Source organism: Phascolarctos cinereus, unplaced genomic scaffold, assembly GCF_003287225.1.
Source record: "Phascolarctos cinereus isolate Bilbo 61053 unplaced genomic scaffold, phaCin_HiC Scaffold_3;HRSCAF=262, whole genome shotgun sequence".
In the NCBI taxonomy this organism is placed as follows: domain Eukaryota; kingdom Metazoa; phylum Chordata; class Mammalia; order Diprotodontia; family Phascolarctidae; genus Phascolarctos; species Phascolarctos cinereus.
In genome coordinates, this window is record NW_027555736.1 from 74,198,968 (window position 1) to 74,212,767 (window position 13,800).

At 44.0% G+C, this 13,800-nt stretch overlaps 1 protein-coding gene across 3 annotated transcripts in view; it reads left to right on the forward strand.

The window, feature by feature from the left end:
- Window positions 1-1,253: 1,253 nt before the first annotated feature.
- RRP12 (ribosomal RNA processing 12 homolog) overlaps window positions 1,254-13,800 on the forward strand; it is a 28,538-nt gene continuing 15,991 nt past the window's right edge. For all 3 annotated transcript variants that reach the window (XR_002326504.2, XR_002326505.2, XM_020996818.1), the window contains exons 1-12: window positions 1,254-1,515; window positions 4,158-4,387; window positions 5,908-5,991; window positions 6,441-6,517; window positions 8,106-8,211; window positions 8,480-8,596; window positions 9,263-9,401; window positions 9,567-9,694; window positions 10,736-10,834; window positions 11,928-12,019; window positions 12,604-12,715; window positions 13,025-13,122. Coding sequence is in view for 1 of the 3 variants with exons in the window: in XM_020996818.1 (XP_020852477.1) it covers window positions 1,377-1,515; window positions 4,158-4,387; window positions 5,908-5,991; window positions 6,441-6,517; window positions 8,106-8,211; window positions 8,480-8,596; window positions 9,263-9,401; window positions 9,567-9,694; window positions 10,736-10,834; window positions 11,928-12,019; window positions 12,604-12,715; window positions 13,025-13,122 (1,421 nt within the window). In the remaining 2 variants the exon portion in view is untranslated. The remainder of the gene's footprint in view (window positions 1,516-4,157; window positions 4,388-5,907; window positions 5,992-6,440; window positions 6,518-8,105; window positions 8,212-8,479; window positions 8,597-9,262; window positions 9,402-9,566; window positions 9,695-10,735; window positions 10,835-11,927; window positions 12,020-12,603; window positions 12,716-13,024; window positions 13,123-13,800) is intronic.

The following is a 13,800-nucleotide window of genomic DNA, read 5'->3' on the forward strand; positions in this document are numbered from 1 at the left end:
TCTGAGACTCTTCCTTTCAGGTCTGACATTCAGTGATTTTATGAGCTGGAGCCTGCTGGGATTCAGAGAGCTAGACTCAATGGCCCCGGCCACAGCTAGCAGTTACTAACACAGAAGATGTGGAAGATTTGTTAGTCGAAGACATTGCAGTGGTCAGCCAGAATCAGCAGTTCTCAAAATGTGATCCCTGGGGTGTCCTAGACACCCTTTTAAGGGGATCACTAAGGTAAAACTATTTTCATCACAATACTAAGATGCTGTTCATCTATTAAAATATTCCTCCCTTTTCCAACTACCTATCTGTATGAGGGCAGTTTTTCTTCACTTACTTTAACCAAAACAACATAATGAAAGCAGATTGAATAAAGAGGTAGATATGAGAATCCAGCAGACACTAGATTTGCAAAAATATGTAAAAACAATGCCACTCTTCTCACTTAGCTTTTTTTCCCCATTAAAAATGTTTGTTATTGTATAATCTATAGTAAGTTGCTTGCCTTCTCCAAAAGGGACAAAGGGAGGGAGAGAATTTGGAACTCAAAATTTAAAAAAAGAATGTTAAAAATTGTTTTTATGTGTAATTAGGAGAAAAAATAATTTTAAAATATGTTATGACTTCATATGTATAATCCACCTCATATTGCTTGCCTTCTCAATGGGTGAGGAAAGGGTGAGAGGGAGGGAGGGAGAAAATTTGGAACTCAAAATTTAAAAAAACGTTTAAATTTTTTACATATAATTGGGAAATATTTAAGGAAATAAATAAAACATATATTAAAACCGAGAAATGTTATCTAGCTAGGTGGTACAGTGGATAGAGGGCTGGGTCTGGAGTCAGGAAGACTGATCTTGCCGAGTGGAAATCTGGCCTTAGATATTTACTAGGTGTGTGACCCTGGGCAAGTCACTTAACCCAGTCTGTCTCAGTTTCCTCATCTGTAAAATGACCTGGAGAAGGAAATGGCAAACAACCCCAGTATTTCTGCTAAGAAAACCCCAAATGGGGTCACAAAATGTCGGACAGGACTGAACAATCATTTTTCATTTCTAATATGGTATCGATAGATATAACCCACATAAACAAGAGCTGTTTGGAGTACTCGATAATTCTGAAGAGTTCGAACGGGTCCCGAGACCCAAAAGTTTGAGAATGTCAGGTCTAAACGTTTAAGATCCAGACTCTTCCCAGATTCACAGAAGCCGGATGTTGACGACTTTCTCCATGGTAAACAAGGAGCGGGAGCCGGAAGTGACTCGCCGGAAGCGGAAGTGAGGCGCTCGGAGCCGCACGTGGGTTCTGCGTGTGTTGGAAGGGCCGCCGAACTGCGGATCTCGGGAGTGGAGCCGGGGGTCGCAGCCGCCGTGAGCCCCCAGCCATGGGGAGGTCTGGGAAGTTGCCCTCTGGCTCCTCCACCAAGCTGAAGCGCTGGAAGAAGGGCCACAGCAGCGATTCCAATCCCGAAGGCCGGCGGCACCGGCAGGCCGCGCGCAGCCGCTTCTTCAGCCGGCCCTCAGGTAGCGGCCCCGCAGGGGCTGGGGGAGAGTGGGGCTGCTCTCGAGAATTGCTCGGGGCTCGGTGGGGCCTTAGAGACTGGGGGCCTGCGGTAGGTTGGGGCGGGTCTTGATGGGGCTCCGGGACAAGGGTTCTTAACTCCTCCCCCCGTGGGGCCACAGGGTCCACGCGTAGAATTCAGGGAGTCCATTAACTTTTCCCCCCCAATATGCTCTTTGTGTGTGTGTGTGTGTACGTGTGTACACATACATGTATATAGTCCTATATAACTGGTTTCCTTAGTAATCGTATTTTTTATTTTGCACATTAAAAAGCTGTCCCGAGAAGGGGGGCTTTTATCACACTGCCAGAGGGGTCTGTGACACAAGAAAGTAAGGAGCTCTGCTCTAGGAGACGGGGCAGAGTCTCTGGCTTCAGCGCCCAAGACTAGGTGTTCTGGGAGAATGTTTGGACAAAATGAGATTCCTGAACTCAAGAGGCTGAAAGTGGACTGTGAGATCCAGGGAGGAAGAAGAGTAGAAAAGAGTAGAACAAGCGAGAGTCACTTTTAAACACAGGAGTTTTAAGAAGGACCTTTAAAAAAAGTAAAGTTTTTTTGACAATATAAGTCTTATGGATTGGTGCTGGTGATAGGGTTATCACTCACTGGGGGATCCTGGAAGTCTCTGTTCCTGGGGGAAGGGGCATTTTAAGTCTCGCTTCCAAATGGATTCAACAAGGGAAGATGGGGAGAGAGAGAAGGCGTTTTTCAGCTTTGGAAACAAGCAAAGGCCTGAAAGCAGGAAAGTCTTTGGCCAACAGAGGAATATAATTTGGTGCAGAGAACATGCATGAGAGGAGGCTAAAGGAGTAGTGTGGCAATTGAATGGTGTCCAGGGAAACGGTGGCATTTGGGCCAGATAGAAATGAGGAAAGACCTCCATTCCTTTGGAAGAGTATGGAAATTTTGGAGTCATCAGTTTGAATGAAGCATAGGGTAGGTACATGTTTAAGCAATTAATGGGGACAGAAAATGTAGACATAGAATTGACAGGATTCTGGCAGCTGATCAGGGCCATGGTTCGGAACTTTTTGTGTGTGTGACATATGGACCTCATTGGCAGTCTGGTGAAGCCTCATAACATTTTTAAATGAATAAAATACAAAGAAAACCAGTTATATTAAAATACAGGTATCACAAAACTTTTTAAAAAAACACAATTTTATGGACTCCAGATTAAGAACTCCTGAATTAGGGATAGGAAAGAGAAGAGTAAAAAATACCTCGAAGGTAAAATTTTAGCCTGGGTGATTGAAGAAAAAATTGTATCATTCATTCATTTAGGTAGGATTAGGTGCTAGGCTTTCCACAGTGTAGTGTCTGCCCTTAAATAATTTACTTTCTGGGACATAGATTGATGAGTAAATAAGGACTATACAAAGTAATTTCGGGGGAAGGAGGGCACTAACAGCTGAAAGGCCTGTTATAGAAGAGGCAGCCTTGAAGGAAGTTGGGCATTCTAAGAGGTGGGACTGAAGAAGTAATACATTCCAGCAAGGGGGAAGGCCTGTGGAAATGTATGAAATGAAGTGCTGGAGATAGAAAAACAAAAGGCAAGACAATTGCGGTTCTTAGAGGGCTTGCATTCTAATGGGGGAAGATATCACATACAGGGAAGTGGGCCAAGGAGGGATGTTTTGATCAGGGAAGTCACAGGGATGATGAGTGAAGCCTTAGAGTGACTGTTTGAAGCATCCTTTCTGTGGATGGTAGAGTTGATTTCATTACTATTCCCAGAACAAAAGCAAGAAGTGACACGGTAACAGGGGGATATATACAAAAGATGCTGTAGAGGTAGACTAGTCAAGACTTGGTGACTTGATTGGATATAGCTAGCTAAGGAGGGGAAAATTCAAGGATAATCCCTAGGTCTGGAACCTGGATGACTTAAAGGGTAGGGATTCCCTTATTAACAGGAATTGTAGCAGCTGGTTTGCAAAGAAGGCAAAGCTTTGAATTTTAGGTGTTTCGATGATGTGGGACATCCAGGTAGAGACTTATTAAAAGGCTATTATAAAAGCAGGATCCATGAGAGGATGGGGATGGAGATATAGCTGGATAGAAGTGGTTTTTGAAGCCATCGGAGTTGATTGGGTTACTGAAGGAGAGTGTAAAAAGAAATGGGGAGCATAGGCAGAATTTGGGGGATTGCCTGCATTTATGATATCTGGGAAGAAAGAGGAGCCAGTTAGGAGAGGAACAGTCAAATCAAATTGTCAGCAAGGATTGTTGAGCAGAGTAAGATGCTACTGAGAGCTTAAGAGAGATGAAGAGTGGAGTAAGACTAGTTGGATTTGTCAGGACAAGAGTGACTTTAGTGCTGTTTTCATTAGTGACTTGAGAGCTTTTCAGTAGGATAGTGTTGATAGAAGTCAGGTTGTAGGGGTGAAGAAATGAATAGTAAGGAAATAGAGACAGCAAATGGAGCCACACTTGGAGAGAGTTTGGTGAAGAGGAGAAACCCAATAATTTGGGGGGGCAGTTGGAGAAAAAAATAATTTATTTTTAGGATGAGAAACCTGAATATAGATAGAGAGGCAGAGATTAGAGAAAGCCCAGTGACCTCTGTCCTATGAGGATTAACCCTTTGCTTCTTTTTCTCAGAAAAAAGTGATCTAACCATTGATGCTCTTAAATTGCATAATGAGCTGCAAGCTGGGCCTCTGCCTGTGGCCAGGGGAGAGAAAGCTCAGTCTCTCATGGAGAATGAAGCAGGCCCAACGCTTTCTGAGAAATCTTCAGGCACCTTCCTGAGTGGCCTTTCTGACTGTACCAACGTCACCTTCAGCAAGGTGCAGCGCTTTTGGGAGTCCACCTCGGCTGCTCACAAGGAGGTATGAGTTGTAGGCTGTCTTAGGATCTTTGTTTCAGGATGTTGTGTAGATCTAGCTTGTTTGAGTTCTGAAACTGATTTTGCTAGGCTTTGGTTACAATTTGATTTGTCTAGCACTAGTGCATTCTTAGTGGAGTTGTGAACTGATCCAGCCATTCTGGAGAGCAATTTGTAACCATGCCCAAAGGGCTATAAAATTGTGCATACCCTTTGACCCAGCAATAGCACTTCTAGGGCTATATCCCAGAGAGATCAAACAAATGGGAAAAGGACCACATGTACAAAAATATTTATAGCAGCTCTTATTGTGGTGGCAAATTGGAAATTGAGGGGATGCCCATCAATTGGAGAATGGCTGAACAAGTTGTGGTATATGAATGTTATGGAATACTGCTGTGCCATAAGAAATGATGAGCAGAAAAACTTGGAAAGATTTATATGTACTGATGCAGAATGAAATGAGCAGAACCAAGAGAACATTGTACACAATAACAGCCACACTGTGTGATGACTGACTTTGATAGACTTGGCTCTTCTCAGCAGTGCAAGGAAGTAAGACAACTCCAAAAGACTCTTAATGGAAAATGCTTTCCACATGTAGAGAAAGAACTATGGAGTCTGAATGCAGAAGGAAGCATACTGTTTGCTGTCCTTTTCCTTTGTTGTTTTGTCTTACTGCATCTTTCTTGTGGTGCCTCCCATTAGTTTTATTGTTTATGTTATGACTGATGGGAAAATATGCTTAATACGAATGTATAAATAGAACCTGTATCAGATTGCACACCCTCTTGAGGGGAGGAGAGGGAGGGGGAGAAAGTTTAAAACTCAAAATCTTATGGATGGAATGTTGAAAAATAAAAATAAAATACACAAGATTACAAGGAAAAAATATTGGAAATTGAAGAGGTGCCCATCAGTTGGGAAATGGTTGAACAAGCTGTGGTATATGAATGTAATGGAATGCTATTGTGCAATAAGAAATGATGAACAGGCAGTTTTCAGAAAAACCTGGAAAGACCTGTATGAACTGATGCAAAGTGAAATGAGCAGAGCCAGGAAATCCTTGTACATAGTATTGACAGCATTGTGTGATAATCACCTATGAATGACTCAGCTCTTCTCAGCAACACAGGGATCCAGTACAAGTACAAAGGACTCACAAAGGAAAATGCCATCCACATCCAGAGAAAGAACTGATGGGCTCTGAATGCAGATCGAAGCATATTTTTTCACTTTATTCTTTTTTGTGTTTCTTTTCCTTTTGATCTGTTTCTTCTTTCACAATATGTTTTATACATTTTTTATTGTATATATATTAAATTACTTTTCATTTTCAGAAAGGTGAGAGAGAAAATTTTGGAACTCAAAATCTTGTAAAAAGGAATACTAAAAAATTGTCTTGACATGTAATTAGAGGGAAAAAATACTGTTAGAAAGGAAAAAGAATTGTTTTGTCCAGGAGAGAGGAGTTTTTGGTGGGATGATGGTTTCTGATTTACAGATCCCTTCTCCCTCTTCTAGATCTGTGCGGTCCTGGCCGCTGTCACGGAAGTGATTCGTTCCCAGGGAGGGAAGGAGACTGAAACAGAGTACTTTGCTGCACTGGTGAGTTGAGGGTGACGGAATATAAGTCCCGTCTGTAGTTTCAGCCCTAGCTGAGTCCCATATACTCCTTAATAGAACAGGTCTGAAAGGTGAAGCCTAGCGTAGATCTTGAGATGTAAGAACAAAGAAGGGCAGCATTATCCAGTGGATTTGATGGCATTTGCCAGGTTATGTAAAAATTGCCATGTTCTCTGTTCCCCAAACCTTGGATGCCACTAGGCCCTGGAGTTCTCAAAGACTGAGGACTGTTAAATGCTACACATAGGGCATGTGATGGCCTTCTCTTCACCACATGCTCTACCTTACCCTATATCTATATCTATATCTATATCTATATCTATATCTATATCTATATCTATATCTATATCTATCTATATCTATAGATATCTATATCTATATCTATCTATATATATGTACACGCATTCACTTTATTCTTTATTGTTCCTCAGATGACCACAGTGGAAGCCGTGGAGTCAACAGAATCTCTAGCTGCTGTGGTTTATTTGCTGAATCTGGTTTTGAAACGGTGAGTACAAGCTTCTTTCCTAATCTCCAGATTTCTAGAGGCATAAGGCAGAGATGAAATGAAGACTTTTCCTATCACAATGTTAAATACTGTGTGGAGTCCAGGAGTAACTCGAACTCTAGTCTAAGGAACGTTGGATATTGGTAACTTGGGTAAAGATTGGGTTCCCAAAAATGAGGCTGTTGTGCAATGAGGGAGGGATAGTGAAGAGTTAAGTTTTGATATCCCTAAGGATCCTAAAGTTAAGTGAAGAATTAGGCATAGAGGTGATCATCAAAATTATCTGGTATTAGAGAATAAAGCAGAAATAGTTTTTTGGAATGGAACAGATGCACCAGGCATCCAGCTAAGTATATACATAAGATTAGTGGTTTGATAAGCATATAGGAAGTAACAGAATGAAAATAGCTAAATGTCCTTGGGGAAAAATAATTGGCATTTAGGTGGCAAAGTGATTACAGTTCACCCCAGTGATTTCCAACTGGATAATAGAGAAACAAAATAAATATTTAAAAAATGAATTGAAATTGAATGCAATAATTAGTTGTGAGGGGAGATGAGTTTTTATTTTAGCAAATTGAAAGAATTAAGAACAAGATTGGTGTATTTGACAACATTAAATTTGTGCACAAAAAACCATAAAGAAAATTGTATTGAGGGAAAATATAAAATGTGACAGATTAAAAGCCTGACACTAAAATTTAAGGAAGTGGAAAAGGCATTGCAATAACTCCCGGTCCAGCTTGATTAAATAGCCAAAGGATATGATTAGACGGTTTTTGAAAGAGGAACAAAATTGTTATTGATAGCTCAGAAGAATGCTCATCTTCATTAATAATCAAAGAAGACACAAATCCAAACAACTTTGAGTTAGCAGCTTTCACCTTACCAAATTGGCAACAGTCATAAAGCTCACAAAACTCATTGTAGGGGGCACTGTGGAAAAAACAGGCCCAGTCATTTACTGCTGGTGGAATTGGAAGCAAGCAGAATCTTTTTGCAGCAAAGTCTGTTAGTATGTAGTAAAAGTTACAAAAACGGTCATGCCCCACACCATTTGACCGTATAAATCCAGTCTGGGGAATATGCATCGAAAGTTATCAAAAGCCAGAAAAAGAAGGAAAGAAAGCTTTGTTAAACAGTGTTCCTGGTAGCATTGGATGTCGTTACAGAAACTGGAAATGAGCTAAATGGCTAACAGAGGATGCTTAAATAAATTGTGGTACATATATGTAGTGAACTGCTGCAGTGCAATTAAGACCCACAAATATGAGGGATACAAAGAAATAGGGGAAGAACTTGAGTGTTACAAAGTGAGGGGGAAAAACTCCAAAACGTAGTCTATACTGATTCTAAGTGTGTAAGAAGAAAAGTTAATGAAAATGGACAAGCTAAGATCCAGTGGGCACTTAGTGTGACTGAAAAATTGTTTTACTTTATTTACTGAAATAAATTTATTTAAATGTAGGTAGTTGCTAATAAAATTTAGTTGATTGTATTTTTATAGAAATTATAAATAGAATGGATTTTGGAGTTGTAAAGGGATAAGCTAAGGTTTGTTCACTGTTCTGTGTTCTCTTCTCCATAGGGTTCCCAGCCCCGTGCTCATTAAGAAGTTCTCTGATACTTCTAAAGCTTTTATGGACATTCTGTCAACTCAGGCCAGCTCTGGTTCCACAGCAGCACTCCGATGGGTGATTTTTTCCAGCTGCCATTCATTCTGTGGAGGGGATTTTGCTCTTGAGGAGATGTCAGGGGGAGGCTGTATAATGTGGAAGTGGAGATGGGGTGTGGCACTTAGAAGGAAGATTTGGATCCTTTGTTTCTCTGGGATTGAAAGCTTAGAGGTTCTTTTCCTTTTCAGGCTCTCTCAAGAGCCCTGGAGCAGGACCCTCTGTGTGTATTGGGGTGTTCTTCTGTGTGACTGGGTGGGTGATGCTTATGTTGCTGTGTCTTTACAAGGTCCTCTCCTGCCTGGCTACCCTCCTACGAAAGCAAGACTTGATGGCCTGGAGCTACCCTGTCACTCTACAGGTTTATCATGGGCTGCTGAGCTTTGTTGTCCATGCCAAACCCAAGGTGAGCCTCTGGGCTGGAAGGAGGCAATATGGGAATTCTCTCATTGCTCGCCTGGTCTCAGATGTATGAGACTGGTGCTTGGGAGTGTCTGACTGGAATTGGGGGTGACAGAGGATTCTCCCTGCATCTTGAGAGCCTCCTTTGGGGGTCATGTTTAATTGAATTGTTTGGTGTTTTCTTTTTTTAACTAAGTATGGGAAACAGTTCAATATAATTTTATGATGTGGAACCACAGTCCATGGCAGACAGGCCCCATTGCATTACCCAGGCAATCTCCAGGGATACACAAAAGGACTAGTCCCACTTGAAACCAGGGTGGTAGGAAAAGTGAGAATGTTGTTCAGTGGGAATACTGTAGATGTCTGCAGGATCTGAAGGATTAAAACAGTGTCTCTGCCGGAAGGATGCACCTTCCCTGAATCCTTTTTGTACTTAGAGTAACAGCATACCCTATGATTGTCTTCTGAGTTTATAAATGATACTTTTGACTCCCCCCATGGCTTGCTAGCTCCTTGAAGGCAAGGACCATGTGTTTCATGGTCTTCTTTATAGAGCACAGTACAGAACACCTGTAGAAACGCTCAGATCCTCATTGGCTGATGCTGCCCCTTTAGGGTGCCAGCCGGGCACTAACCTGGCCTCCTGTACCTTGTTCTTGTTTTACAGGTCCGGAAGGCAGCCCAGCATGGGGTGTGCTCTGTCATCAAGGGCAGTGAGTTCCTCTTTGGAGATAAGCCCCCCACGCATCACCCAGCTGCTCTCTCCACTGCTAAATTCTGTATCCAGGAGATTGAGAAGTCTGGAGGTAGAGCAACTGAATCTAGGAACACGGCAGTGCCGTCCCTGGCACCTTGTGTCACCTGTCTGCTTGGGTTCAGGGAACCGAGGGAGAGTGACCTGAGCAGAGTGGGAGATGGGGCGGGGCGGGGGGGAAGGGGAAGCGGGTCTCATGCTCCTGCTTCTCTGCCAGGTTCCAGGGAGGCCACCACGACCCTGCACGTGCTCACGCTGCTTTCTGAGCTGCTGCCATGTTTCCCGGTGGGCACGGTGAAGAGTTGCAGTGAGACTTTGCTGAGGATCATGACTCTCAGCCACGTGGTAAGACGAGAACTCCCAGCCAGGGTGGGCCAGGTCAGGGGCTAGTGAGGGTGGCAGAAGGACCGGGCAGGTGGAGTTCCCTCAGGAGCCCCTGGTTCTGATCTTTGGCTTCTTGTCCAAGACGGTGAAGGGCCTGGAAAGTTGTCTCAGAGAAGGTTCAACTGAAGGAATTCTGAGAGCGTCCTGCCTGGGGATGGAAGAGATGGCAGTGGGATGGGATGGCTATATTCAAGTGTTTAAATTGTGGGAAGGAATTAGACTTCTTTTTGGCCCCAGAGAGAGGGGCTCAGAGTAATGGGTATAAGTAGCAAGGCAAACTTAGGCTTCATGTAATAGTCATTCAGAAGTGGAACGACCTGCCTTGTGGAGGTAGTCAGACAGAGGCTCCGTGGCCACTGTGGGATGCTGAGGGATGATTCTGGTTCAGCAGCTCTGGGTCCTTTCAGGTCTGAGATTTTGGGATTCTGCTTCACAGTCAGAGTTCTTGCTCACAGTGGTGTGCAAACTCAACAACCTTGAGGCCCCCCTCTCTTCTGATTATAGAATTCAAGCTGATTTCTCTCATCTCTTAATCTGAGACCCGAGAATATTGGAAAAGTTAGGCTTGTGATGGCAAAATGCCATAAATGTCCTTGTTAGGGGTAGCTAGGTGGCTCAGTGAATAGAGCACCGGCCCTGGAGTCAAGAGGACTTGAGTTCAGACACATAACATTCACTAGCTGCTTGACTCTGGGCAAGTCACTTAACCCCAATTGGCGCGCCCCCCCCCCAAAAAAAAAGTACCCCTGTTACCCAGCTGCATGCTGTTATAGTGACTTCCTATATCTCTGAAGAAAATATCTCGGGGGGACCCAGGGCGCTGGTCCCATTGATGTGCCCATATTCTATGTTGTTGGCCTGAACATCAGGGCCTGCTAGTTGGGGTAAGGGTCTGGCTCAGTGCCTGGGCTCTGCTTGCCTGTCCACCTCTCACTCTTCCTGTATTGCCTGTTTCTCAGTAGTCCCTGACTATTGGAAACTGAGCCTATGTGTCCTCCCCAGTTGGTGACCGCCTGTGCCATGCAAGCTTTTCACAGTCTCTTCCATGCCAAACCCAGTCCTGGCATCCTTTCGGCGGAACTCAATGCCCAGATTATCACGGTGAGGCTCTGGGGAGGCGGTTTTGGTGTTGGGTTATTGCCTTTGAGGAGGGGGCTGGATGAGGAGGGTAATAGGAGTGCTGTCACTCTGAAAGGGTTGTGCAGAGAGGGAGGCCTGCTTAGCCCATCATTGAGGACAGGAAAGGCTTGCTGTAGGGGGTGGAGGGACTGTAAGCCCTGAAGAATGAAAGGCACACTTGGCTGGCAGACAAGGCAACACAAACTTTCCCCTGCCCTTTTGAGGAGGGGAACAGGGCTTGGCCTCATGGACCAGAGAAGGTACAGGGTGTCCTTGAAACAGTCAGGGCCAACCTTGTGGTATGAGGGATGCTCTGGTGTCCTCAGAAGACCAGAAAGAGCCCTTTGGAGAGAAATGTGGGCAGCGTGTTTTACTAAGGGAACAGAGTATCCAGCCTGGTTAAGAGACCTTCAGATGAAATAAATAAATAAATGCCAGTGATCCTCCTGAATGTGATTTTGCAGTCACTGCCTCATAGAATTCATTATGGCATATTCAATAGGCATATTAAATTTTTAACTTCATTAAAAAACACTGCAATCCCTGGAAGAACCCAAATATCTTCTAAGAGGTTGTGGCAGTATTAACTTCAGACTGTACCAGGAGTTAGAGATGTAGGGTTCCTATTAGAGGACTTCCCTCAGGATATCTGTAACAATGTGCATAAAAATATTTTAAAATAAAGTTTATTTTTGCAAACCAAGGCAAAATTTAAAGTTAAGCTTTTTAATGGAAAAGCTTTTAAATGAATAACATAGATAAAAGATAAATAAATGCAATCCATTACTGTTATTCAGATCTGGTTTCCTGAGACTAACATTTGTACAACCTAATTGTGAAACCTTCTCTGCCTAGTGGCCAGCTGGTACTTGACCAGACCTAGTAAAGGTCTAGAATAGGCCCAGATTGCCTTCAGCAGGCCCTCGGTCTGCTTTGGTTCATCCCTATGCTTGAGAAGGGCGGCTGGAGGCTCAGGGGAAGAAGGCTTAGTTTGGTGTGGCCATTTCACCTAGTGGTATGAATTTGGGCTCATAGGATTATTGGCCTGGTTTTACTCTCTTCTTGCTGTCTCTAGGCTCTGTATGACTACATTCCCAGTGAGAATGACTTACAGCCTCTGCTCACTTGGCTTACAGTCATGGAGAAGGCCCATGCTAACCTGGTCAGGTAGGCCCTGGGGCGTCTATCCAGGCATGCTTCCTCCAGAGGAGAGGGGGAGGAGGGCGAGGCAAAAAAGACCAGTGAGCTAAAGCTGGAGCCTTTTCCTAAAATGAAAACTAAGTCTTTTCCAGTAGTTAAAGGGGAAGGGGTAGATCACCAGATCTCATTTTGTCTGTGTCATGCTCCTTCCCCGCTTAAATCTCTTGAGGAAATGGAGAGTCAGCTTAGGATGGGACAGTGGAAAAGGCCCTAGACGGTGTTCTGCACCTTCCTGGGCCCTTTGACAAAGTCACGTCTCCTGTGGACATCACCGTTTCTTCGTCTTTGTGAAAGGAAAGGTCCCTTCCAGGTGTCAAATTATGTGATTCTGTCCTTATTCTTCATGCCCACCCTTAAGGAAAAGTGCTGGAAATGGAAATTTTTTTAAAGTATTCAACAGAAGGGGAAAAGAAGGAAAGGGTATTAAATTAGACTAGAAAACTTCTTGAGTTTTCTTCTAGTGCTCTGATTCTTTTTTGCTTGCTTAGGAAGTTCCAGCCTTAGTTTCATAACCCTTGGAGCCCAGAAACATTGAAACTTTGTCTTTTCAGGTTGCAGCGAGACCTTGGAATGGGACATTTACCTCGATTTTTTGGGGCCGCGATGAACTGTCTTCTTTCACCACATGCACAGGTGGCGACAGCTGCCACCCAGAGCCTCGAGGTATTCTTATCTGGGTGCTGCTGACCGGGGGGGGGGTCTGTGATACCTGTGACGCAGAGCCCTCTCCCCACATTGGTGTAGTTCATAGCCGTAGTGTCATGTGTCGTGAAAGCCAGGCTGTGAGGGATATTGCATCCTTTCTATTGTTAATCACCCATCACTCACACTTGATCTTTCTGCCTCTAAGTTGGACCCCCTGGAAACATCAGGATGGGTGGTTTGCCCCTGAAGGAGGGCAGGCATGTTGTGTGGACAGGGATTATTGGTCACAGATGTCTGCCGACTGATACCTTGACTCCCCCTCTCCAGGTGCTTCTCACAGAGTGTCTTGCTCCCCATATGGCTGACATTGGCCCGGTGTCCTCTTCTGCCTCTGGGGCCCCCCTCTACGTTGCCAGGATGTTCAGGTGAGAACACAGAGTGAAATGGAGTCACCCGAGGGCACAGGGATGTTCTGTAGAGAAGCTTTTTTTCAATGCATGTCTTGGCTGTGAAGCTGCAGGGCTGTTCTGAGAGTGTTTGGATGGGGTACAAACTTTCACCAGTCCCCAGCCATGGATCTGTCCCTTTATCACATCTCCCTCCCTTTTCCCAGCATTAAATGATGGTACATGCAGCCATGCCAGCCATTCTCCCTCTTCCTTCACTGCCCTGGCCAGAAATTGGCAAAAGAGGGAGGAACCCAGAACATTGGGATACTTGGTATGTTTCATTTCAAGGCTTAGGGTCCTCAGAATCTCTTCTGCTTATTTAGCTGGCTTCTCTGAGATTGATTTACATTAAGGTTTTTCCTGAGTGTTCTTCTTTCCTCCTTTTGATTTGATCTTTCAGAGGGTTTGACCTAAGTCTGGTTTCTCTAGGAAGGATGCCACGTTTGCTAAGACAGTCTGTCAGGAAAGCCATTGACCCCAGACCTTTCTATGAACAGGCTTTGGAAATCAGAACATAGCCTCTTCTTGTTTTTTTAAATTCTGAACTTAACCTTAAATAAAGTGGGCATTTCCATATACAGAGCAGAACAGGTAAAGAAGACTGCACGTGAGTTGTTGGGGCAGGAGGGATGCTGTGGCCTTACTCTCCGATGG